Here is a 26392-nt window from a genome sequence, read left to right on the forward strand (position 1 = left end):
GCTGGTTTCGTGTGTCAGTTTCCCCTCTGGGCAGAGTGCTGTCACATTGAAACTGTGAAGGGGAGAGAGAGAGAGGACTGAAGAGTCTCCCTGTTTACTCTCTCTCCCTGTCTTCTCTTTCGGTTACAAATGAAGTAATCCCTCCCGAGCAAGGACAGAAAGGAAAACCTATTCATAAAGGAGAGGGGGACGGGTGGGAGTGGAATGAAGGGGTCTCTTCTGACGACACAGCAGAGAGGAGGGGGGTGCATCTCGGAGAACAGTGGGTCGCGGGCGGTGATGTCAGTGCGTGTTTGTGCTGGACCGCGGCCAGAGCCGAGTGAGCAGAGCCGCACCGCGGAGCCGCACCGAGCCCCCAGCAGCGACACAAGGTGAGCTGAGCGCCGGAGCTGCAGCCGCGGCACGGACGCACATTTCCATTTCGAGCAATCATGTTCCGGTTTCGTTTTCTGCAAGCACAAGGTTAATTGTCAGGGATGCGCTGCTGTTGTGTGTGTGTGTGACGCTGTATTTCGGGGGCTGCTGTGCATTGACTTGCCGAGCTGCTCCAGTCGCTGCAAACTATCTGTCAACTGTGAGCGAAGCCTCCAGCCGCCGGCAGCGCAGCGCAGCGCAGTTACTGTCCATGTTTTTTATGTAGAGAAATTTCTAGTGCACACGCAGGAGTGTTTCATCATCATCATCATCATCATTATTGTATTTGTATTATGATCGTAGAAACGGTCTATACAAGGGTTTTGATTTCTAATTATACTTAACTACGATGTGAATACATGACTACAGCACAGGGGCCCGCTGGGCTGCACAGCTGCTCTAATGTGCCGCTGTCCTCTGGCGCAGGTGCAGCCGCTGGTCCGGCGGACTGGGAACATGCGCCGCCGCCCGGGGGCTCCCGGGGTCCCCCCGCCAGAGACCGCCCGGCCCGGGCCCGTCCTGCTGCCCTAAAAACACCAGCAAGAAGAAAATGAGATTGGACCAGGACAGACAGCATGGAGCTGCCGGCGCCGCTGGGTGTGAGACCGCCTTCCAGACTGCAGGCAGCTCAATCAAGGGACATTAAACTCTTCTGTATCTGTGTACTACATGCGTATTTCCCTTTTCTTCATTAGTCGACACTAAACTTTTCTTCTAATTATCGAGTGAGGGATGCTGTGCGACTGTATTTTGTTAATGGTTTATTAATGTGGAATTCATTACCGGGACAGAAGGTTGGATGGATGTAGAGAAACGGCGCCTGCTCTCCGGCCGTGTGTGTGTGAGCCCGGACCCCTGCGAGCCACACGTCTGACACGGACAGTCTGGAAGATGCTGCGGTCTGGACCGTGAAAGGTGTGCGGAGAAACGGCTGTGCGAATTGAACAGCCCGTGTGGGACACACTCACTGTGTCACACACACAAGTCACACACTCAAACTGCGCGGAATGGCAGTGTCTCCGGCTGGGCTTGTGTAAGTTAGACGCACCGGACAGTGCGGGCCTGGGAGGATGCCGGCCGGACCCAGGGAGCCCAGCTCCTCTCCCGCGGTGGCGGCCAACGCAGAAGGCGAGGAGATCGAGGTGCTGGAGAGTACCGTGGTCCTGCCCATGGCCCCGGAGGACGTGAGTTGTTTGTGCATGAATGCATTGAGCAGGACTGTTAGAAACCCTTCAGCGCAGCCGCTCTTTCTCTTTCTAACCCTTGTGTAACTTCACACCGCCAGCGCAGGGACGGGAGACATCATTACCAATTAATAGCTAACTCTTTAGTTTAGCTTATTTTGTAATTGCAAGTTCAAAATATGGTAGTTTTCTATCCGCATCCATGTGCTGAAAAAGAAAACAGAAACGGAGGAGAGCGCGAGTGAAAAAGCCGCAATTAGTCAGGTGTCTGGTGGCGCAGCTAATTGCTGCTTGAGCTGATTGGCTGTTTTGTTGTACGACCTGCTATGAAGTCAGACTAATTCACTTCCAATGGGGGTTTAATGAGGTCTGAGTACACAGTCTGCCCACTGCACAGGGACACGGAGAATGATGCCGGCTTCTTTGCATATAAATAAATAAATACGTGAAAGAAAAAGAAGTAACAGGCTATATATCATAATTCAATCTGAAGGTCTTAATTGTACCTCACTGTTGCATTCTGTCTCTGCCCAGTGTGTCTTTCAGGGTTGGGTTTAAACAGTCCAAGTGATGTGTGATGATAACTCGAGTGGCTTTGTCTCACACTTTTCTCTCTCTCTCTCGCCCTCTCTCCCTCCGTGCCTCAATCTTTCCCTGTCTCAGCACTGGAAAGCTCTTTTCGATCAGGTATGTATCCCACGATGGGTATGTGTGTATTTCTTTCCTCAGTAGTGTGTTGTAGTGCTTCCGGGAGAGCTACACCTGAAATACCTGTCCGTGTGCTGAATGGACACACGTGACCAGCCGGTACACTGTCATGCCAGAAACACACACACACACACACACACACACACACACTCACACAAACAGACGTGCGGTAGAAGTCCATGAGAAGTACATGAGCCTCGGTGGTGAGGAGCCGTTGATGACAGGGATGGAGAAATCTCTGAGAGGGCAATTATGAAAGAGTGAAAGTATTTTTTCCTTGGACTGACCTGCGCTAATGCAATTAGAGCGATACCTAATCCCGGTCACACTTGTCAGTCCTCTCTGCCAAACCTCCTCAGAGGGAGGCGGGACGGGACAGCAGGCAGGCCCCGCTGACAGACGGCTTCCCTCACTGAGCCGAGCAGCGCCGGGGAGCACCTGCCCCCTGCCACCCCTCAGAGCAGGGACAAAGGGGCGGGGGGGTCCAGACTCGTGTCAGGCTTGCTCATTGAGGCGCAGGGGGCTGTGCCACAGGCGATTAATGAGCCCGGGGAGAGCGCCTTTGTGTCGAGGCCTTGAGTGGGCCTCTCAACTCTCCCCAATGTGTGCCTCAATTTCTTGAGTGGGTAGCGCCGGAGCTGTGTCTGTCTGTCCGTCCGTCCGCCTGCCCTGTCTTCCATGTGATACCAGGTCAGAGAGTCACACAGGCGCTTTGCTGGTTTTCCCCCTGTTTAGGAATGAGCCCTGCAGTGTCTAGGGAGTGAGTGTGAGTGAGTGTAGGTGTGTGTGTGTGTGTGTGTGAGGAAATGTGCATATTTGAAGGTAACTGGGTGTTGATGTGTGTCGGGGTGTGTGAGAGTAACTGAGTGTGGGTGTGAAGGCGCGGGGAGTGCGAACTCCAGACGCTGTGACAGAGCTGGTTGGTGGCGGCACAGTGCCGCTGTGCCGTATATTGCGGTTGGCCAGTCCTGTAATTAAAACACTGGTCGGTGGCTGTGACACAGATGGCCCGTGGAGGCCTGTGTTGCAGTGTAAGCAGTCTGTCGGAGCGGGATGGCAGAGCGCAGCGCAGCGCCGCAGCCCTGTGATTTGTGTCTCCTCTGAGCCGAGCCGAGCGCAGCGGTGGAGTGGGGAGAAGGACATTAAGGTTTAATGAGGCAGCGTATTATGGGCAGGCAGGCGCGGCCCTCACACTCGGCTGTAAGTCAACACGCACAGGGACACAGAGAAAGAAAGGGAGGGATTGGGGGGAATTCTGTATTTTCACTATCGCCTCTACAGCTACAGCACAGTGACCCACAGGGACTGTGCACTGAGATATTTAACGCTCTATAGTTGTGAAATTATATATATATATATATATATATATATAGACTATACACCGATCAGCCATAACATTATGACCACCTGCCTAATATTGTGTAGGTCCCCCTTTTGCTGCCAAAACAGTCCTGACCCGTCGAGGCATGGAGTCCACTAGACCTCTGACGGTGTGCTGTGGTATCTGGCACTCAATTGGATTGAGATCTGGGGAATTTGGAGGCCAAGTCAACACCTTGAACTCGTGATTCATCAGACCAGGCCACCTTCTTCCATTGCTCCATGGTCCAGTTCTGATGCTCACGTGCCCATTGTAGGCACTTTCGGCAGTGGACAGGGGTCAGCATGGGCACCCTGACTGGTCTGCGGCTACGCAGCCCCATACGCAACAAACTGCAGTGCACTGTGTGTTCTGACACCTTTCTATCAGAACCAGCATTACCTTTTTCAGCAGTTTGAACTACATTTTTCCTGTTTCTAACACATCAACTTTGAGGACAAAATGTTCACTTGCTGCCTAATAAGTGCTATTCACTTCACCTGTCAGTGGTCATAATGTTATGGCTGGTCGGTGTATATTCATGTGTTTTGCTTTCCGGGTGTCATCTAACTCAATAGATAGGTGTATGTATGTGTGTGTGTATGTTAACCTAGTAATGACTTAAAATTGAAATGGGACCTCCTTATTCTTCGTCTCGCGCCTTGCCTGGTACTCAGTGTGTCAGGGGCCAGCTGGGGCTGCGTTGTTTGCTGCTGCAGGGGAACACAATAAGACTCACAAAGGTACTATTGTGTGTTTGATATTGACTCTCGCACACCTCTCTTTGCTTTTCCGTTGGTACTTCAGTGGGCTAACAGCAGCCTACGTTTGTGTGTAAGTGATCCTGCCACCTGGTGTGTGTGTGTGACTGTGTGCGTGTGTGACTGTGTGTGTGAGCATGTGCATTGCAGTAATCTCCCAGGGCTGTGAGTTGAGCAGGGAGCAGCTGTCGGGGGACCGACAGGAATCCCTCTCTCAGGGTCCGTCTCTGTGCCTCTGCGTTGGCCAGCGCTGGAGACGGCCGGCAGCAGAACCTCTACAGTGACATCCGGAGCTGACCGACCCGCAGCGGCAGCAGGGGGCCGCGGGATTGTGAGTGATAGGGGTGATGGAGCGGCTGTCTGAGGAGATTAGTCTTAAGTGTTGCGGCCGATACTCGCTCAGCGGGGTGCTGTGCGCTTCCCAGAGCGGCCGATTAGTTCCAGCGCGGTCAGGGCTGTGGCTCTGTGGCTGTCAGCATCACTTGTTGGCTGTTGTGTAGACAGCACTGTTTGTCAGAAGCACATGGGGTTCTGCGTAGTCACCGGTGGGTCCTGCTTTAATTTAGTTTGGTTTTGTTTGTTTATGTATCATATCGATGCACAGGAATTCATTGTGGTATAAATGCAGGGTTCTCACTACTACCGTAACCTGTTGCAATCCAGTACCCTGGGGCTGATTTCTGAGTATTATCTCTTGTAGGGCTATCTCCACCTCTTCCTCTTCCTCTCCCTCTCCCAAATATACTGTAGCTCTAATTGTGATGCAGCAGCGTGGCACAGTGTGGAGCTCGCCTGGGGCAGTGCATTTCTGGCATAGCTGTGAGTTGTGAGTGTGTGAATGTTTCCTCTGATATGTTAATTAGGGCTTTAGTTGCCCCTCTCAGCTCCTCGCGATCAATGCGTGGCTCGGGCAGGCTGGGGGCACAGGCCACGCCGGCTGCCAAGACTGGGTCACGGCCCATTGCCCACAGCAGCTGCGTGGTCCAGAACAGAGACGGCCCCGCGGCGCTCATCCCCTGAGAGCCCTTGAGTGTGCGCCTTTGTTTTTGAAGATGCTTTTCATTTGGATCTTTTTTGTTGGTAATAATTATTAATCTGGTGCCAGAAAAGAAGAACCCTGAGGAAAGAAAAAAATATGTTCAAGCTTGGAATGAGAGAAGGGTTTGTATGTCTTATTGTACGGCCAGTGCTGGGAATTGCCATAGCCCCTAATCACAGTGGTCTGAGCTCTGTACAGTGTGTGTGAGTGTGTGTGTGTGTCTGTGTGTGTCCTCTATTGAAGTACAATATCCAGTGCGTCGTGGGACAGTTGCAGGCTTGTCTGGCTGGAGCAGCCGTTGGCTCACTTTATCTCCCAGTGCAGGCATCCCACTGCAGCCCCCAAACGCGTCCCAACACACACTGACGCACCGGATCGCCGGGCGCACGTCCTGGCAGCCGTGACTGTGTTCACAGAGGTTGTGAGCAGTTGCTGGATGACACACACACACACAACCCAGGCTCCCGAAAGCAGCGTGAACTCAACAGCAACGAGCAGCTCCTGCCGTCTCATCCTCGAGTGTCCTTAGCGTCTCAGATCTAATCGGTCCGTCATGTTTCTCGTGCACATTTTGATCAAAGTAGGCCGGCTATTAATTCTTTAAGAGTCTGGTATTTTGATATCTTCCCACAGGTAATGGTTTCAGCTCTGCCGCATTAGTTGCGTGGTTCCCCCCCTCCTTTCCCAAATCCTTGTTTTTCAGACTCTTTCTTTTTCTTTTCTCTTTGAATCGGGCCTCTGACGGCTATCTAAGGTTTCAGGTGAAGGAGACGCTTCATGCACAGAAACGGGACCCTGAGCCAAGGGGACTGGGGGTCTGACTTGGGTGCATTCCTCCAGCGCCTGCCCTGCAGGCTCTGAGATTCGATGACAGGAAGGAGCTCTGAGACAGTCGCACATTCCCCTTCTGTCTCTCGTCTCTTCCCCTCCCTCCTTCTCTCTTTCTCTCCCTTGTTATCGGCTGCACGCCCACATGGCGTTCCCCGAGCCGTGCGCTCGTTAATGTCTCCCCTGACAGCTTTAAAGGACCAGTGCATCGAAACAAAGAAAAGGCACAAGGTAATATATCTTGCACCTGCCTGAGTACGGTTGTGGACAATCTCTCTGTCCCAAGATGCACTGCAGGTGTGTATCAGTGCAGTTGGACATGTGGGGGGCAATAGAGTCTGGTGTTTTTGCAATCATTATTTATTTAATCCCCCAGGCGACCGAGCTGCCGCAGAAAGAGCGAGAACACACGACAAACTCCCGTAGTCTGGGAGAGTCAAATGAGGTCAGAGCCAACAGGATACAGGGCAAGACTCCCTTCAGGGGCAGTGCAGGCAAGAGCAGAAGCCTGGCTCTAGTCTGTGCCGTTCCGGCGGCGGTGCGGTCAAGACCGGCATTCTTGCAAACTGTCCAGTTGAAGAAACCGCCCGCCTTTGAGCAACTGAGCGCAGAAAATAGATCTGTAAACGTATTTATAGGATTACGTTCGTGAATTGGACGTGGAGTCTCCGGTACTCCGGTGGTTAACTTTATTTATGTGTGTATGTATTTTTAATGCCGACTTCTTCGCATGAGTTGCTGACTGAGAGAACAAGACACTTTGCCAAGCTTGGTGCTGCAGACTTTAGGGAAAGAAGGAAAAGACAGAAAGAAAACTGTATCTAGGCGCATTTAAGGTAATTACTTTTTTAACACCTCCCACGCAACGCGGTGCATATGGAAATAACTACAGAAGACCCCCCTGGAAGCAGGAATGCTGGGTGTTCGCTCTGGCAGGAAGTGATAATTATTCAGAGCCCTGAAGTCTTCAAAGTGTGACGTAGAGCTGTCACCTTTGTTGGCATTTCGGGGCTTTTGGGGGGCGGCCGGGATATAAATAATCCCAATCAAAATCTGAAACCCTCTCTCCTGACACCAAGCTGTAATCCTCCCAGACACTGACAGGTTATACAGTGAAGACTAGAGTCGCAAAACAACAAACAGACGACAAGAAACCTGTGAAGCTGTGTCACAGATGCGGGGAGCTGATGTTGCATATTGAGGAGTCCCGGGGATAAACATGGCAAAGGGAAGTCTGTTTGGGCGGCCGTTGTGCCATGGCTGGGTCTCAGTGGGGTGCTCTTGGAGGAAGTCTTGTGCCGTTTAATTACAGAGCCCATTGAGATGATTTGTGTTTCCATTAAGATAAAGACTTTTCTCTCCGTGGCACGAAAGTGGATGGGGGGTTGGGCAGGTCGGAGAGGTGCAGTCTTTAGTGTAAGTCTGTCCCGTTCCTGGTACGTGTCAGTTTGTCTGTCCTGTCATTCTGGGAGGAGAGGTGATATCATTCCCAGCCCTTAGAGATGGGAGAGTCCATGTGAGAGTCGTGGGTTTGGTCCCAGGTGCTGCTGTACCCCTGAGTGAGGCACTGTACCCAGATTTCTCCAGTAAAAAAATGACAGAAAAAGCTTGTATAAATGGTTAATTTTATGCAGATACAATGTGAAATGTTGTAAATTGCCCTGGGTAAGGATGCCTGCTAAGAGAGATGAATAATAAGTCTTGCACGTCTGGAGGACAGCTGTGACAAAGCCTCGTGTTTCTCATCTCTTCTCAGCAGTTTCCAGCACTGCTCGGAGGCAGACAGGAAGTGCTCTGCAGTCAAAGAGCACAGAGTTCTGCATTAAAATAAGAATAAAACATGGAGAATGAGTTGAAAACAATAAGCACCTGCTTTGTTTCATGATTGGTGTGTTTGGTGTGGTTTCTGTCTGTGACTCCCTCTCTCCGGGGGCCTATCCTGCATTAGCTGGGTGACATTGTCTCGCCTCACAATGCTGTTTCACAGCCCAGATGGTCGTCTCCAGATCTTTAGGTGGTGACCTCTCAGTTTCCCCCTCAATCCCCCTCACCCAGCACAGGGCTGTTTCCCGTCTCTAAACCCCCTAATCTCTGCGGAGAATAGAGCTGCAGTTCTTCAAAGGGGTCAGTCGGGGGCAGGCCCCCCCAAAAAAGACTGAATTAAGAAGGAAAACAAACTAAAAGAACAATCCCTTTGACTGCTAAACTTGGCGCTTCAGGAGAGTTTAAAGGCTTTGTTTTTACCCGATGCTCATCTGCATTACAGGGCAGTGGTCTGACGAAGTGAGGCCGATACTAATTGATTGTCTCTCGCTGACTCACTCCTCATCCTGTCCCGTCCCCATCTATCTTAGGCCTCCTGTCCCGAGTGCAGACACTTCTTTGCTTAAACACCTCTTGGCAACATGTTTGAAGTCACAGTGCAGCCGTTTTTGGTGCCACATTAAGCTCAGCGCCAGGAGGAGCCCGGTCTTGGCGGTGTTGCCAGCGAAGTGCGGGAGACGGGCTGCCTGGGTCACTTGCCTGGCTGTCCTGCCTCAGGCGTGTTAATGATGGCACTGGACACCAGACTTCAGTCCCGTCTTCGGCCTAATTCCCACAAATCCCTGTGTTTGGTTAAGGCTTAAGGCCGGGCATCCCTCTTTCTCTGCAAACTCTCTCTGTGTCTCGGTATCTGACCATGCCTGTCCGTCTGTCCCTCTGTCCGCCTGTGTCCAGCCATCAGTGTCAGTTGTGGAATATGTCCCTGAGCTGTGGTGACACGGTAACCAAGAGCCTACAGAGCTGGTGTGGGGCGGGGGGCAGGCTAGTCATTTCAACAAAGATATTACTCCATGTTTAACTGAGTGTAAAATCCCTTCAGCAGTGAATGTTGGTAAATGGGTCCAACGTCTGTCTTGACACATCAAATCCTCGTGCGTGTGCGTGTGCGAGAGTGCATGTCAGAAATTCTCTGTAAGCTTGTGAGGGTGGGGTGTGTGGAAGTGCTGGGGATGGGGCATGCATTGAAAAGGCAGAAGTCTTAAAAACAGTTTTTCACACTGACAATCCTTGGCTGGCTGCGTGTTGTCAGTGACGGGCTGCGAGTGACACGCAATGAATTATCCTCTAATCACACATTATAAATATCGCCGCTGTCTCGGTGTTGTGGGTGAAAAAGCCCTTTTAACGGCACGTACAATCGGTGTAAACGGAGAGAGACGCCCTGGTCTGTAACTCCGTTCAAAGGCACTGTTACTGCCGACACTGGGACTTCAAATCACGGCTACAGCTTTGCAACAATAATTCAACAGCTACAGCTACAGCTACAACTAATACACATATAATATACATACTGTTGTTACCAGAAGGAGGGAAGGTAAATGGGGGCTCAGTCCTCACAGAGAGAGAGGGGGGGCTGCAGTGCTGTGACTAATCTGTCTGCTTTGATTTTCTGTCCTGATCTCGTGATTTATAGTGACAGGGCCTGAAGCAGACAGAACTGCAGGAGCGCTGCTGTCAGGGATTAGAGAGTGGTGTCAGGGGTTGGGGGGCTTGTATTGATGCTTGAGGAAAGGCGGTGGGGGGGGCTGACCCCTCGACAGCGAGCAGATCGGAGTCGCGGGCGAGAGGGGGGTGTTGATCAGTGTGTGCAGCGTGGAGGAATACAGGTCTGACACCCGGGGACAGGACAGCACTGTGCCCCCCCGAGAGAGGGAGATTGTGTGTATGTGTCTGTGTGTGCATAGTCTGTGTGTATCTCTGATTCTCTGTGCATCTGTGTCCCTGTGCGTCCCTGTGCGTCTCTCTCTGTGTCCCTGTGCGTCCCTGTGGGTCTCTGTGTCCCTGTGTGTCTCTCTGTGTCCCTATGTCCCTGTGCGTCTCTCTCTGTGTCCCTGTGCGTCTCTGTGTCTCTGTGTCCCTGTGCGTCTCTCTCTGTATCCCTGTGCATCTCTCTGTGTCCCTGTGCATCCCTGTGCGTCTCTGTGTCCCTGTGCATCCCTGTGCTTCTCTCTGTCTCTCTCTGTGTCCCTGTGCATCTCTCTCTGTGTCCCTGTGCGTCTCTCTCTGTATCCGTGTGCATCCCTGTACGTCTCTGTGTCCCTATGCATCTCTCTGTGTCCCTGTGCGTCTCTCTCTGTCTCTCTCTGTGTCCCTGTGCGTCTGTCTGTGTCTCTGTGTCCCTGTGCATCTCTCTCTGTGTCCCTGTGTGTCTCTCTCTGTCCCTGTGCATCTCTGTGTCCCTGTGCATCTCTCTGTCTCTGTGTCCCTGTGCGTCTCTCTCTGTATCCCTGTGCGTCTCTCTCTGTGTCCCTGTGCATCCCTGTGCGTCTCTGTGTCCCTGTGCGTCTCTCTCTGTGTCCCTGTGCGTCTCTGTGTCCCTGTGCATCCTTGTGCGTCTCTGTGTCCATGTGCGTCTCTCTCTGTGTATCTGTGTCCCTGTGCGTCTCTGTGTCCCTGTGCATCCCTGTGCGTCTCTGTGTCCATGTGCGTCTGTCTGTCTCTCTGTGTCCCTGTGCATCTCTCTCTGTGTCCCTGTGCGTCTCTCTGTATCCGTGTGCATCCCTGTGCGTCTCTGTGTCCCTGTGCATCCATGTACATCTCTCTGTGTCCCTGTGCATCTCTGTGTCTCTGTGTCTCCCTATGTCCCTCTCTCTGTGTCCCTGTGCATCTCTCTCTGTCTCTCTCTGTGTCCCTATGCGTCTGTCTGTGTCTCTGTGTCCCTGTGCGTCTCTCTCTGTGTCCCTGTGCGTCTCTCTGTGTCTCTGTGTCCCTGTGTGTCTCTCTCTGTCCCTGTGCATCTCTCTGTCTCTCTGTCTGTGCGTCTCTCTCTGTGTATCTGTGTCCCTGTGCGTCTCTCTCTGTGTCCCTGTGCGTCTCTCTCTGTCTCTCTCTGTGTCCCTGTGCGTCTGTCTGTGTCTCTGTGTCCCTGTGCATCTCTCTCTGTGTCCCTGTGCGTCTCTCTGTGTCCCTGTGTGTCTCTCTCTGTCCCTGTGCATCTCTGTGTCCCTGTGCATCTCTCTGTGTCTCTGTGTCCCTGTGTGTCTCTCTCTGTCCCTGTGCATCTCTGTGTCCCTGTGCATCTCTCCGTCTCTCTGTCTGTGCGTCTCTCTCTGTGTATCTGTGTCCCTGTGCGTCTCTCTCTGTGTCCCTGTGCATCTCTCTCTGTGTCCCTGTGCGTCTCTCTGTGTCTCTGTGTCCCTGTGTGTCTCTCTCTGTCCCTGTGCATCTCTGTGTCCCTGTGCATCTCTCCGTCTCTCTGTCTGTGCGTCTCTCTCTGTGTATCTGTGTCCCTGTGCGTCTCTCTCTGTGTCCCTGTGCGTCCCTCTGTGTCCCTCTGCGTCCCTGTGCGTCTCTCTCTGTGTCCCTCTGCATCCCTGTGCATCTCTGTGTCTCTTCCATTCCTCTCTTCTTCTACACTTCAAACCAGGGTTTAAGTTCTGAATAGAAAAACAGTGGGTCTCAGTGGAAGAGCCGTTCAAGTTGAATTGATCTGCGCTGCTCCAGTGACTGCTCGTTATTATTTCTTTATTATTTTTATTTCTTGGCAGACGCCTCTTATCCAGGGCGACTTACAACATAAGTGCAATACAAAATTGGCGTTGGTGAAAGCTGTAAATCCCTACACACTCTCGCGATGGGAGCTCAGGGCTGCCCTTTCTGAACAGGACACAGGCACTCAGAGCCCCATCATTCAGGTCAGTGTTAGTAAACTGCATAGCGGGAGACAAAATCCCATGTGGAGTAAAGTTTCTTGATGTGAACTTCAAGGAGAGCAGCTGTGTGATCTGGCCCCCCAGGCGCAAGAGATGTCACACAAGAGGCTATTTCCTCTGGTTGGTTTAGTCGGGTCGTCTTTTCCAGGTCTTCATGTCCCGGATCTCCTTGTGTGTCCTCTGGAAATGAAGCCGGGTATAACTATGTGTCTGTCTTCCTCAAGGGAGGCCTCCATTAAAAAAAAAAACACACAAAACCCGAACAGCTTTGCTTCTGTCAGAGAAGTGTCCCAGAAAAAACACTCCTGAAAGAGACTCGGGCAGGTGGTGTGTTTCAAAATGAATTAATTTATTTATTTTGATGTGTCCTCGCTTTTGATATCAGATCATTATAATCCTTGGCTGAAAATCTGCTGAAAGAAAAAAAAGAAACAAAGAAACAAAGAAAGTTAGAAACAAAGAAATCTTTTGAAATACCAGCAGATGACAACACTCTCTCTCTCTCTCTCTCGCGTACACACACTTACTCAAGCACACATACACACAAACACTCACTGACACATAGACACACAGAAACACACACACACACTCACACTGACACACTCTAAACAAGCGAGCGGATGGCACAAGGAGAAGCCCGTCGATTTTCCCCAGGGAGAAGGAGGTGCGTCTGTAATATTGACCCCCCTACTGCGACGCACAGCCCTCCCTCGGAGTCGCACACACAGCAGCATAAAACACTGAGGGAGTGTCATGCTCACCGGGCTGGATATGGAGAAGAACTGAACTGCCCCTCCCGGCTGGCCCTGTGTGGCCCTGAGGTCCCGCGTCTCGGCTGAGTGGTTGAATAACATGCAGTTAATAATAATAATTTCACTGGACTGGGGCTTGTTTAAATGTCTGGAGGCCTGTTAGTCATCTTTCGTGCCCTGCTGTGCCCTGTGTGTGGGGAGTACTGGGCAGTGCGACGCACTTCCTTAAAGTGCACTGTGTCCTTCTCAGTGACGCTGCTGTGAAGGATGATAGCTGTTAATTAATGTTCGCATTTTCTCACTTTCGCTCTCGGTATGCAGTGTCTGCAGAAGGAAATTAAAAAAATAAATAATCTCTCTCCCTTCTTCATTCTCACTAGTGATATCAGTGTCATCTCTGGCAGATGTCTTATAACTTCCTGTGGGAAGTGTTGAGCAGGATATGCTGTAAATGAGCTTCAGAGATAAACTTTGTGTCTGTGAGTGCGTGTGTTTGTATATGAGTGTATGTGTGTGTGGAGAGGCGCAGCAAGATGCTCTCTCAGTGAAATCCGTTACCCAGCTGCTCTGGGTGTAAAGCAGCTGAATGAAATTGGCAGGACGGGAGGCTCTCACAGCGCTGACTCAGACCCCTAAGAACTCACCGGCCCCGAGTGCAGGTGCCAAAGGGTTTAATTGATTCATTTTCTCTCTCCTTCCCTCCTGACCCGAGTACAGGGAAGAGGAGTGAAGTGAAGGATTGTTCTGCCTGCTCAGACTATCTTTTCGCTGGTGTTTATTACTTGCCTGCTGGTGTTGCTGTTGTAGATTTTTTCCTTCAGCATGTTAATAAATCAATAATAATGATAATAATAGCAATGATATATTGAAGGGACCCCTAAGTGCAGATAACAGCTCAGCAGGGAGAAGGCTGTGATCTGATTGAGAGAGAGAGCACTGGGAGGGACAGGGAGCTAAGGGGGAAACGGTGGGCCACCCACAGTAAGAGTCTGAGAGATGGGCTGGGGGTGGTGCCTGACTTCAGTTGATTCCCAAACACAGCTGCCCCAGGCACAGCACGGACTGACAGCCCTTTACTGAGCGACTGTAGGGAATATCAGACGTTAAATCATATCAAATATCATATTTTTTTAAATGCTGTAATCAATGTTTGGTGGAGAGATACTTTTACCAATAAAACAGTATTATATTATTTATTTATCCCCCACACAGCAGTGTGCGCAGCTCCTTCTGCACTACAAAGAACCAGGCGGGCTTGGTGGGCTTGATAAAATCACATAACAATACCAGGAAAACCCTTCACGAAAGTAGCGTGAAGAAATACCCACCAAGATGAAGCTGAGGTTCCCATTCTGCCGCAGTGCTGTGTCTGGGGAACGCTTACTGTCCTTCCCCTCGATGGACGCTGTACAGCAGCCCTGCGGTGCCCAGCCCTGCCCCCACTCGCCCAGCGTTAATCGCTTACCCCAACCCGCCGGCAGCAGCAATCAGTTAAAACATTAACGAGCTCCCAGTGCCGAAACCCTGTCCTGCCAGGCTCTGAGAGCAGTCGCCCCCCGTGGAGGTGTGTAGGGCAACGTAGTTTGCGATCCCATGTTCAGGTTCATGTGTAAGATTGCTTCAAGATGCAGGGAAAGGAAATGAACATAAAATAAATACATAAAAAACACAAAGATGTTTCACACATAAATAATCTGCTGTATTGACAGGTTCTGCCACAGATTGCTGTATGATTTATCCGCACATTGTCCAGGATGTCCAACCTGACTGTCGATTAAATTTACTCACCAGCCCGCTGATCAAAGCACTATTTTTCTTTTCCCCTCGAAGGGAGATGTAAAGAGGGAGAGAGAAGCAGGGGAGCAGCGGGCAGAGTGGGAGGCCCCCCAAGCCTGAGCACATGCAAATCGTTCCCTGGAAAAACAAAGTGCGGGAATCCAGCGTCTCCCCGGCTAATCCCGCTCCCCCAGAAATGTCATTTTCCATATCAATATGCGCGACCCTTAAAGGGCACAATGGGGAGAGAGGCGGGTCAATAGCTCTTTCATCTGGGCTCCGCCAGCGCCGCCGCTTCTCAATTACTGCAGCCCTGCCCTCGGGGGCCATGTCTCGCAGGCTGCGGACCCCGGGAGTGTAATAGCACTTTGTACCTTTATTGTTTAGTTTTTTGGGGGGTGATTGCCATTGCTTGGGGAGGGGGGGGCCTAAATGAGGAAGGAACCCCTGGGGAACTCTGTGTAAAGTGTGGAATTTTTCAGATGGGGGGTGTCTGCACACAGGAATGCATTGGAAGGTTTTCTGTCGCTGAAAGATATGTGAGGCTGTGTTTGTTTTGCTCTTCACCCCCTCCGCCTCAGGGTCTCTGTGTCTCTGTGTCTTGTTGACTCGCTGTGGAACTCACACTCCACCCCCCGGGGCCTTTTGCCTGCCTGTGACCCGGCTGCGGCCGACACTGTGGCTGGAGACTGATGCGGCCGCTCTGTCTGTCTTCCCTGTCGCCCAGAGGAACCGCCAGCGCAGTCATGGGTCAGATGACTATTGTTGTCCCTCTCTTGCACACTGCCCTGCTGGGGTGGACATATTGCTCCGGTTGGACTGACCCTTTTTTTGGTAAATAAATAAACACAGGTGTACGCTTGCGTGTAAGAGTAAGAGGTGGCACTGCAATGCTTTTAACCACACGGACCATTTGATGTTGCCAGTGAGAGGCGTCCCCCTGCAGCGTGGTGCGGTGGGCTGTGTCCAGGTGACCGTCTCTGTCTCTGTGCTGCGCCGCTCTGTGAGGACACCCAGTTTGAGAAGTTTGCCGGGCATTACGTCATTGGCACTGGCTTAATCCGAGTGTGAACATAGAGGCGCGGACGCCACGCACTGCGCCCCCGAGAGATGCAGACGCTTTTGTCTCCGAGGAGAGCCCCCCTGCCCCCCTGGCCTCAGAAAAAGAAAATTGTATTGTGGCGCAGAATTTGCATAATGGAAATTAATGACGAGGCTGATGGTTTCTTGTTGTCTCCTCCTGTACCCCCCCCCATTGCACCAGTGAGGTATCGGCACAAATGACACACCAGCGGAGAAGAGTGCGCTGCTCATGGCTGCCACAGAGCAGTGTGTTGAGTTGTGTTGCCCTGCTCTGGCTCTGGGCACCGGGGGGCAGAAGGAAGGCTGATGCATTCTGCACGCTGTCCGCTGTTCGTGTGGCTCCCCAGTCACACGTAGCCCCGGCCTGCCCTGCTGGGTAGCGGGGGGGATACTGAGCGCGGGGGGCAGTCCCGGGGAAGTCTTGCATGTAATTGCCGTTAGTGGCCCATTGTTGGGAGCTGCCCCCTCTCCCCTCCGCGCTGGCGAGCCTGTTGACTGTACTCTGCTCATCGGAGTGTGAAGACCCGGGGGGAAGGGGGGATTTAAGCGGATTTGGGAAAGGGAAGGAGAGGGAGGGAGTTGTGGAGTTGGGGGGTGGGGGGGGATATTTTTCAGTATTACAGCAGGAGGTCAAGCCTAGGCTCTGTAGTGTGCAGCTGCCTGTTTTCACAGCAGAAGCACAGAGTCCTGCCTGGTGCCGCTCTGCCCGGCTCACCCTGCTGATGATGGACTCGGGGGGAGGTCAGTTGGCCAGGGAGAAGCTGCTGGAAGTGCTGTGGGAGAAGGTCAGTGTGTCAGAGAGAGAGGGAGAGAGTCGTTTCTGCTTGCTGTCCAGCGTGCATGAGCGTGTGAGAGTGAGTGAGTGTGGGTGAGCATGTGTGTGTGTTTGTGAGGGCGAGTGAGTATGTTAGTGTAACTGGACAGGTTCACATACGGCCCATAATGCAGTTGGGTGTATCCTGAAGGAGGCTCACCGCTGGGGTGTGGGTCAGTCGGTCCTGGCAGGCCTAGGACCCTGCTGTGTGTGGTTCCCCTCGTTCACCATTCAGTGTCAATCAAAGATATTCTGGAGCTGGAATTGTGCTAATTCTTAAAGTGTTGTGTAGATTGAAGCAGCGTGGTGCCGTACACCTGTGTCGTCTCCACAGCGGACTGGGCCTGTTTCAGGTCAGCCCAAGTGCCCAAGGTCAGGAGAAGTGTGTCTGTTTTCACTGGTTACTGTGGGAGGGTATGGATGTGCTGCTACACAACATTTGCACTACTGGGAGGGGGAGGCCCTGTCTGGTTTGCTGTGGCTGCTGTCTGGGATCTGGGCAGGGTTGCAGGTGTGTCTTCTAGGGGGTGCAGTGTCAAGCTCTCAATCATGCTGAAGCAGAGCAGTCCAGGTAGCAGAGATAAATACCCAAGTCGAGCACACACACTCCTGCCAGTCCACTCCCCTGTTATGATCTTACACCATCACCATCCTCTTCTTTGTCGTCATGATTTATGAACCATCGAACCCGAGCTTGGTCAGAACTGTGCGCCGTGGCGGGGGCCTCCTGTGTGGATTAACCCAGAAATGAAACGCTTCCAGCAACATGCTAATCCAGCACCCCCCTCTCTGCAGACAGACGGGTGATTGTGCTTTTCCTGTTGCCGTCTCATACACAAAACAAGTCAATAAATAAGTCCTCCGGTGCTGCTCTGTACCAGGAGCAGGGTGGCCTCACATGGACCTGTGGTGATTCAGGTTTCCTCCATTGATTACTTATGTCTTACTTATGAATCACTTCAGTCATTTGTAATTGAATGAAGCATTAAACCTCGGGGCTGTTGGCCGGCTGTGATGCACTGTGTCTGGGGATGGGCCCTGTCCTCGCAACGTGGCACCTCCGGGGTTATACTAAATGTAAATTATGTAACAGCCCCCCCGCCCCGCAGGGCACTCTGTTTCAGATTAAAGCCAAAGTAGTGCCAAAGTACTGAAACTGTCGCTCACGGTGTCCGTCTCTGTCTGCGTCTGTGTGCCTCTCGTTTCTCCTGCAGTTCGACCCAGAGAACTCGGGCTATATCAGCACAGAGCGGTTCCGCGGCCTGCTGGAGACCCACGGCGCCGAGCTCGACCCGCACAAGCTGGCAGTGCTGCTGGCGCTGGCGGACAGCAACGCCGACGGCAAGATCAGCTACCAGGACTTCGTCAACTTGGTGAGTGAGCCGCCCCCACTACTCCCCATGCTCAGGTTTGATCCACCGTCTCAGACACCCCTCCCTGCGCCGGTCTGAGCCCCCCAGCAGAGCCACACTGGGCCGCCCCCTTGGAGAACCGCACGAACACTTGGCACACCTACCCTCTGACCCAGTTACTGTTGCCTGGAGACCCAGAGAGATTCCCTCACAACACAACACACGTTGTATTGGGATCATTAGTGCAGAGTTCAGATATTTTTGTGTTTAGTTTTCGATGCAGTAATTATTATTAATATTATTATTATTATAGTTCTGTTTTTAACACAACCTCCACGCGCATCGAAAGGAACGTTTAAACTGATAAACCCCGTCATTGGAATTCAGTTTTAGACACTCGGGAAACATAAACTGGCACAGACAGGCAGGCCGGTGTTGCACAGTTAAATTCCTCCCGTCAGTGTAGCAAGAGTGCAGCTATTACCCCCCATCCCTGCCCCTGCTCTCTTCTGTGGCCCGACTGCACCTACTCCCCCCCCCCCCCACACACACACTTCCTGGCAATCCTCCCCCCCTCGAGACTGGTGTTGGGATTTGGGCTCCAGCTGGCGGGGGGAGAGTGGAGCTGGGGGCCTGTGTGGGCTGCTGGCTGCCATTGTTCTCCTGGGGAGGCCCGGTGCTTTCACAGGCGCTGACCGAGACCCCGAACAAAAGCAGAGGGGCGGGGGGGACGGCGGAGGTCTGCTCTGTGTGTTTGTTTGCGACCTGCCTTGTCCTCCGAGGCCTGAGCGCCACATAAACCCATCACTGTGCGGCTGGTAATTACTCTGCCCCTCCCTCAGCAGTGGGGGGGGGTTGGGGGGGCACGCAACGGGCAGTTAAACACAGGAGTGATCGCTCTCGAGTGGCCGCCACACTCCAGTCCGGGTCATGAATACCAATGGCCGCCTCTCTGCTCTAAAGATACTGGGGATATTCCTGCTCACAAGTCTTTCGAAAGCAAAGCCGCGGTTTTGGGGGCTCCCTGGTGCACCTGGAAGGGTCGATGTGTTCTGGAGCCTGACGGGGCCCAAGTGTCCGAACGCACGGCTCCGAATCTAAGCCCATGGGTGACTGGTCCAAAGAACAGATGCCCCGCCCCGCCGGTTCGGTGTCGGTCAGGGGATCTTGTCCGGCTGTTTCTCAGTGGTAGGGTCCCAGGGAGTCTGTTTCTGCATTGTGGCTGTGCTGCTCGTTCCAGCCTCCTGCCACCCTCCATGTAAAGACGCGCATTGCTGTGGAGTGGGGGTGTTTTTGGCTCATAAAAACAAAGCAGAAGATCTGTCTAAATGCCTAAACGAAGAAGGAGTCGGAGACGTCCCCCCCCCCCCCCCCCGGCAGTGCAGTGCTGTTGGCATCGCTGCAGTGTGGAGGACAGATGGCCAGAGATTATATGCGATCCAGTAAAATAATATTAAAGTTTTAAAAAAGTTTGTAATGTCATTTTTATTTAATGCCTCTTGAAATGCATCTAAGAAAACTCTGCACATCAATTCGCAGGAAGAGAAGGACATTCTGGAATTGGATATCCTCCACAGTTGTCAGTTTTGATTTAGATTTGGTCCTTCAATGTGAGTTCCATGTTCCTGGGGAAAAAACCCTAAAATCGCCCGTGGTTGTCAGAGAGCTGGGCAGAAAAACAAGAAAAAGAAAATGTAAGAAATTCTTGGTTGCTAGGTGATCAAATGAACGCTCAGTAAAATCCCCCCCCAGTGGTTGCAGGGCCGTGGCAGCACGTTGTCCCTGTCGCCTGGCAGCTGTCTGGAGATCAGAGCCGCTGTGCTGCCGGGCCTGGAAGGAGCTTAGAGGCCCGGGGACAACCCGAACTGGCAGCGTAGCTGGAGACTCGCGATTGGCGCATTAGTGCCTTCCCTCATTCACTCACTTTTACTGATGTTTGTGTTTCTCTTCTTTTCTTCCAGATGAGCAACAAGCGCTCGAACAGTTTCCGGCGCGCAATACTGCATGGTGGGCGGGCAATGGCGGGCGGCGCCCTGGGCAAGGAGGTGGGGCTCAGCCCGGCCCAGCGGCTGGTCCGGCACGTGGCCCACGAGACGCTGCCCCGCGAGATCGACCGCAAGTGGTACTACGATAGCTACACCTGCTGCCCCCCGCCCTGGCTCATCCTCGTGCTCACCATCACAGAGGCAAGTCCCTGGAGAGGGGTGGAGGGATAGGGAGGAAGGGGAATAGAGGGATGGGAGAGAAGGAGGGAAGCAGGAGCTGCGTCGAGGGCTGAGTGCTGAGTACGGTGTTTCCATCGCTCTGCAGGTGGCGGTGTTCGTGTACTACGGGTTGCTGCTGGACCGCTGGGTGCTGCAGGTGTCCCACCCGCTGTTCATGAAGGGGCCCCTGGTGTACCACCCCCAGCTGCGGGCGCAGGCCTGGCGCTACCTGAGCTACGTGTTCATGCACGCAGGGTGAGTTCTCTTCGACTGTCCCTTCAGGGTCTGTCGAATCCCAAGGCCTGAGCACGTCCCGTCAGTGGCATTTGAAACATCTCAGCTCTTGAAAAGACAAATTCCACTGCGCCCAAGCAAACACAACAACTACACACACAACACTCACTGTGTCAATGAGGCTGTGTGTCCCATGTCTTTGATGAACCGCTGAATGTTAGGTAATGAACCCAGCGATGCGGCGCTGTGGGCTGGGACTCCAGAGACCGGTGGGGGGGTCCGGTAAGGGGGCCGCAATGACCTTCATTCCTCGGATATCTGCGGAGGACGGGAGCGTCGGGACAAGGCAGGCCTTCTGATGTGTCTGTGGCCCGGCTGTGAAGGGAGCCATTGACACACTGCCCAAAAACCCCCGCCTGACCTCTGCCTGGCCTGGGGGTGGGGGGTGGGGGCAGAAAATGGACTGTTATCTCTGAATGAGACTTTACTGTGTTTCCTGCTGTGAGGGAGATGGGGGAATACAAAACAATGGTCATTCTGAGCGTGGAGAGGTCAATACACTCTGTCTTCTGGGCTGAGGGCCATGGCTCTTCAAATGAACACCATGCGTCTCCCTCCCCCCGCCCTGGTCTGCAGCATAGAGAAGCCGATCGGTGGTATTTATGATGAGCGTGTGTGAGAGTGTAAGAGTGTGTGAGTGAGTGAGTGAGGAGCTGACTGAGTGGGCCTCTCAGTGATCCATCATCGCCGCTCCGGCCGGCACTCCAGCACTGTGCTGAGAACTGGGACAGCTGCTCTGAGACTTGGCAAAGTCACACTTTTTCTCATTGCAATGCCACCCAGATCCGCAGCTGTGATCTTGGCCCTCCTGTCGGCGCAGGTTTGATGGGTCGCTGCGTTCTGTGGAGACGGAGGGTTTGACATGAACAAAGTAAAAAAGATTTGCACACACACACACATATATATAAACTCATGTCCTGTCCTGTCAGAGCCGGCATCTTGTTGTCGTATCCCTTTAAAACCCTCAGCGGACCCGTCCCACTCAGTGCCCCTCCTGGACACTGAAAGATGAGAGACAGGTGTCAAGTTATAACAAGTCACTACTATTAAATATATATATATAGTGTGACATACAACTGATCCACTGCGAACACACACACACAGGTCTCTCCAGCTGACTGTGAGCTCTCTGTCTCTGTCCCAGCATCGAGCACCTCGGCCTCAACCTGACTCTGCAGCTGCTGGTGGGCGTCCCACTGGAGATGGTGCACGGTGCCACCAGGATCGGCTTAGTCTACGTGTGTGGAGTACTGGCAGGTACGCCCCCCCATGTGTGTGCGTGTGTGTGAGTGTTTGTGTGAATGCGTGTGTGCGCATGCGTGTGAGTGCGTGTGTGCATGAGTGGCTGGTCTTTGATGGTGAATTGTTTAGGTCTCTCTCTCTCTCTCTCTCTCTCTCTCTCTCTCTCTCTCTCTCCACCCTTGCTGTCCTTTGTGCCGAAACCTCATCAGTGTGAGGTCTTTTACAACCCTGACAGGGGCTGGAGATTTATGCCCTGTTTAATTGCCCCAGTTGGGCTGCATGGGGGCTGCAGGGGTAGGCTATTCATCCGGGGCAGATGGTCCTGAGGTATCAACTCTCATGATGGCCCTTTTGTCCTGCCGAAACAGTGGGCCGAAAGCGAGCCTCACACCCCCAAACGCGGTCCGCCTCTGAAGGGTCCCTTTCTGTTGTGTTCAGTTGTTTTTGTCTGTGTTGTGTTCTGATGGCCGCCCCTGTGTTTGTCAGTTGTCGGGGGGAAAAGGTCAGAGTAATCTCGCCAAAGGACAAGACCAGCCGATGTAACGCACACCTGCGACTCACCATCGTGGGGGGCGCCCTCTGCTGGCTGTTCATGGCAATTGTTTATTTTGGGTAAATTACACACACAAACACTCACACTCTCCCTCCCTCTCTCCCTCTCTCTCTCTATCACTCACACATATACAACCTACACACACAGGGAGAAGGGGCTACTGGAGACACTGACAGAGTGCCACGCTCTCCTCCTGCCTCCCCCCTTCCCTCACCCCCCTTCTTTCCTCTTCTCTCTTTCCCTCTCCTTCTCTCCCGAGACTCCTTTGTTTTAATTGGATATTGATCTTCCTCCGAGCACCACCTGCGGGCTTCCCTGTTTGTTTACTGACAGACTGATGTATTAATTAATTCAGAAACCTCCTCGAACATTCGCCAGAAGCACTGCTGCAGGAGAGGCTACAGAAGCACAGTGTGTGTGTGTTCTTCTTCATCATCACCATCAGTCTCTGTCGATCCACTCCTGGATGATTTGATTATATTTAGCTCTTGATTTTTCTCACTTTCCCACATCTCCTCTGGGCTTTTCCTCCTGCTGGTTTTCAGCCTCTATAGACAACTTCTTCTGTACTGCGTGACTCTGAAGGCAGAGCTTGCTCCGGTTTTTGCACTGGGGCTGTGGGCTCTGTTGTAAAAGCCCTTTGAGGTGCTGCTTACTGTTCTGCTGTGCACTGATTGGCTGGTGGGTTAATTGCTCATGTGGCTCCCCTCCGCAGGCTCCCTGGCCGTGTCGGTGGCTGACATGACGGCGCCCGTGGTGGGATCGTCCGGAGGAGTCTACGCCCTCGTCTCTGCACATCTGGCCAACGTCGTCATGGTAGTGGCTCAGTGGGGCTGGAGATGGGGAGGGATTTGGGGCAGGGAGAGGAAACCCATGGTCATTGTCACTCCAAGCCCCTGAATTATGATAATAATGTGGTGATGAAGTTCTGTCGTTCTGATGAAGTGTTGTAGATACTCTTAGCAATTCCCTTTAACTTCAAGGTGTTTAACTCGCTCCCAACTCCTCTCTCTTCCTCTTTTCCCCCTCTCTCTCACACTTTCTCTCTACCTCTCTCCCTGTCCTTCTCCTCCTTCTCTCTCTCTCTTGTCCTCCCTCTTCCTTTCCTCTCTCTTTCCTCAGAATTGGTCGGGGATGAAGTGCCAGTTCAAGGTGTTTCGCATGGCCATGGCGCTGGTGTGGAGTAAGTGTGTGCGTCCGCCGCTCCCTTTCTCCTCTCCGCTCCTCCTTTCCCCTCCCCTCCTCTTTATTTAACTATAAATTTTTTAATGTCTCGTTAATTTTGCTTCTCCTCTTGTCCCGCAGTGAGCGTGGAGTTCGGCCGGGCCGTATGGCTGCGCTTCTACCCGCCCGCCTTCCCGCCCTGCCCCAACCCCAGCTTCGTGGCGCACCTGGGCGGGGTGGTGGTGGGCGTGACGCTGGGCGTGGTCGTGCTGCGCAACTTCGAGCAGCGACTGCAGGACCAGTCGCTCTTCTGGATCTTCCTGTTCGTCTGCGGTGTCTTCGTCCTCTTTGCCGTCCTCTGGAACGTCTTTGCCTACAGCCTGCTGGACCCCAGGCTCCCCCCACCGCCCTGAGAGAGAGCAGAGCCGTGGGGAGAGGGGGAAGGAAGGTACGCGAGGGGAGAGTGGAGGAAGAGAGAGAGCGAGAGAGAGAGGGAAGGAGGTGGGGTGAGAAGGGGGACAGAGGTGATGATCCTTCTCACCCCCTCCTCCTCTCCGCCCTCCGACTCCAACGTTGTGAGGAAAACGCACTGAAGCTCACTGCCTCCTTGTGAAAACTCTCCAGGACCGACCCCTCACACCCCTCACAGAGGTCCAGCACACCTGGAGGCTCCGCCTCCTGTCACAGGTACCTCACCTGGCCATGGGAGTCCGCTTCTGCAACACGGCGGGACGAGAAATCCACGGTTACCCTGCAGTGTGGGTGTTGGGACCACGTGGAGTTTTGATTGGATATCTATTTTTAAAGAGCAGAGTAACTGTCTATTTTATCTCTGTATAATGGGCCCAGTCGCCCTGCGCGGCTACAGTCCAACCAAGTCCAAACAGTATTCAAAGCTACCCTCTCGCTTCTCTCGTCTCGCTCAGTATTTGTGCAGCATGACCTTATCACACCGTCATTTTGTCAGCTTTAGCTTTTTATTTTTGTTTTTCCCTGCTTGTTTTGGGTTGGGAAGTGGGGGGGTGGGGAAGCCTTATATGAATGCAGACCTCAGATGAACACTTCTGTACATGAAAGTGCCAAACCTCAGCAGGGCACAGGATAAAACTCCACAAAGTGTGTGTTTGCGCATGTGTGTCTGCGAGGGAATGAGAGAAGCATGTGCTATTCTTGTGTCCAATGATATCATATTCAGGTTTTTTTTTATTCTTTTATGCTGTCTTACCTCCCAGACCATTGCAATGAATGCCAAAAATGTGTCGGGCTGCATTATTGTCCACAAGGCCTCTGGGACTTTATCGTTTCACGCACTTCTCAAAGTGTTTTTTCATTTTTGTTTGTCATGCGCAGTTGAGCAGTGTGTGTGTGTTTGTTTTGAAGAAGGTGCAGTTGTCAATCTTTTCTCCAGCAGCAGTTCCAACCCCCCCCCCACAGCACAGCTCTTATCAAGGCTGATTCATGACTCGAACCCATGTCTCACACTTAGCCAGCTTGTTGCTGAGGACAAACCCCCAGATTATTATTTGGTGGCTGTCAAACAGATCAGTTTCCTTCGTAGACGTCCCCTTGTCTGGTGGCATGTCACTCGTGTTGCAATAGAACGCACCACAGAGCTGAACTGGTGGCTGCACTATGAGGTCCCTTGGATGGTGCAGCTCTGCCTTGAGGTCTCGCTCTGCTATCATAGCAATGCATCGCACTACCGCACCCAGGAAGTATGGTCTTCATGTTTTCATGTAACTGAAGTGGCCCACTGTTTTCACATCAGCTTACTGCCAGCAGAATCACTGAATAAAAGCATTCGTCATAATAATACAATTCAATCTTGAATAACTTGAAGATGTTTTGTAACTTGGGACTATCTGCTAATATACACAAAGGGCTACGACGCTGCACCTACTCTCTGGAGACTGACAACATTGTTTCTTTTTTTATAACATTATGTATATTTTGTAGATTTGATATGTAAATATTGGAATACATTAAACAGTTTTGTAATAAAATGTCAACAGTCAACAATTTTGGTGTAGTACAGTGTGAGGGAAGAGCAATGTGTGTGTGTAGTTGTGAGGTCACATCAACGTCGTTGCGTATCTGTGAAGTCATGTCAGTGTTAGTGTGTGTGTCTGTGAGGTCATGTCAACGTCATTGTGTGTCTGTGAGGTCATGGCAACGTTTGTGTGTGTGTGTCTGAGGTCACATCAGTGTTAGTGTGTGTCTGCATCTGTGAGGTCACGTCAACGTCAGTGTGCGTCTGTGAGGTCATGTCAACGTCAGTGTGCGTGTCTGTCTGTGAGGTCATGTCCATGTTAGTGTGTCTGTCTGTGAGGTCAAATCAGCATTAGTCTGTGTCTGTGAGTGTGTGGGTGTATCAGTGTAGGAGTGACTGTGTTAGTGTTAGTGTTAGTGCCAGTATTAGTGTGGGAGCGTGTTTGTGGTAGCGTGAGTGTGAGTATGTGCTGGCTGTGGGGCAGTAGAGACATGAAGACTGGAGACTGGAAGCGATCAGGGGCCGGTTGTATACACACAGACAAAATCTTTGTCTCAGTATAATGTCATAATAATGACACTCAGTTAAAACCATGTGTCCTAGACTGGTCTTACTTAGTCAAACACGCAGTGCATTCTGGGAATTTTAAGACACTTGAAGAAAAGAAAGTGTGACTGAAAAGCTGTGCTCATTACTGAAATATAATTCAGAAAGATATATCCTTTGGGGGATTTCTTTAAAACTTGCACTAACACACTCAAACACAAGGCGAGGGATAACAACATTTAAAAGTTAACGTCAGCCTGCTGTGTGTGCGGTCTGGAATAGACCTGGAGAAGTGATAGGAGAATCTGCTCAAACAAATATTTCTGAGGAAACTGGAGGAGGACCCCTGTAAAAACTTACATTCTCAATCAGCCTGGGGTTGAAGAGAATAACTTTTAAGGCTAAATCTTTGTCAGTTAAAATTTTGATGTGACTGACTAACTTGCATTAGACTAGTTTGTCAAATTAAGACCAGGTAATGTACACCAGGGGAGTTATGGCCCTGTCTGCACACTGACGGAAGGAAGTGGGGCAATCCCTCAACTCACAATCTCACTGTCTTCAGCAGGTGTGTGAGTCTACAGATACACACACATCTATAACCTCAGAGAGGAGGGCAATTAAATTAGTTA

At 52.0% G+C, this 26392-nt stretch overlaps 1 protein-coding gene across 1 annotated transcript; it reads left to right on the forward strand.

Moving 5' to 3' along the window:
* The first annotated feature begins 290 nt into the window (after window positions 1-290).
* rhbdl3 (rhomboid, veinlet-like 3 (Drosophila)) lies at window positions 291-25235 on the forward strand. The gene is made up of 10 exons (XM_066704226.1): window positions 291-371; window positions 841-1598; window positions 2262-2285; window positions 17630-17788; window positions 19729-19953; window positions 20078-20226; window positions 21410-21522; window positions 22776-22876; window positions 23183-23243; window positions 23366-25235. Exons 2-10 carry the CDS (start codon window positions 1485-1487, stop codon window positions 23635-23637), a joined length of 1218 nt encoding a protein of 405 aa, XP_066560323.1. The 5' UTR covers window positions 291-371; window positions 841-1484; the 3' UTR covers window positions 23638-25235.
* The last annotated feature ends 1157 nt before the right edge of the window (window positions 25236-26392 follow it).

Source organism: Amia ocellicauda, chromosome 5, assembly GCF_036373705.1.
Source record: "Amia ocellicauda isolate fAmiCal2 chromosome 5, fAmiCal2.hap1, whole genome shotgun sequence".
Taxonomy (NCBI): domain Eukaryota; kingdom Metazoa; phylum Chordata; class Actinopteri; order Amiiformes; family Amiidae; genus Amia; species Amia ocellicauda.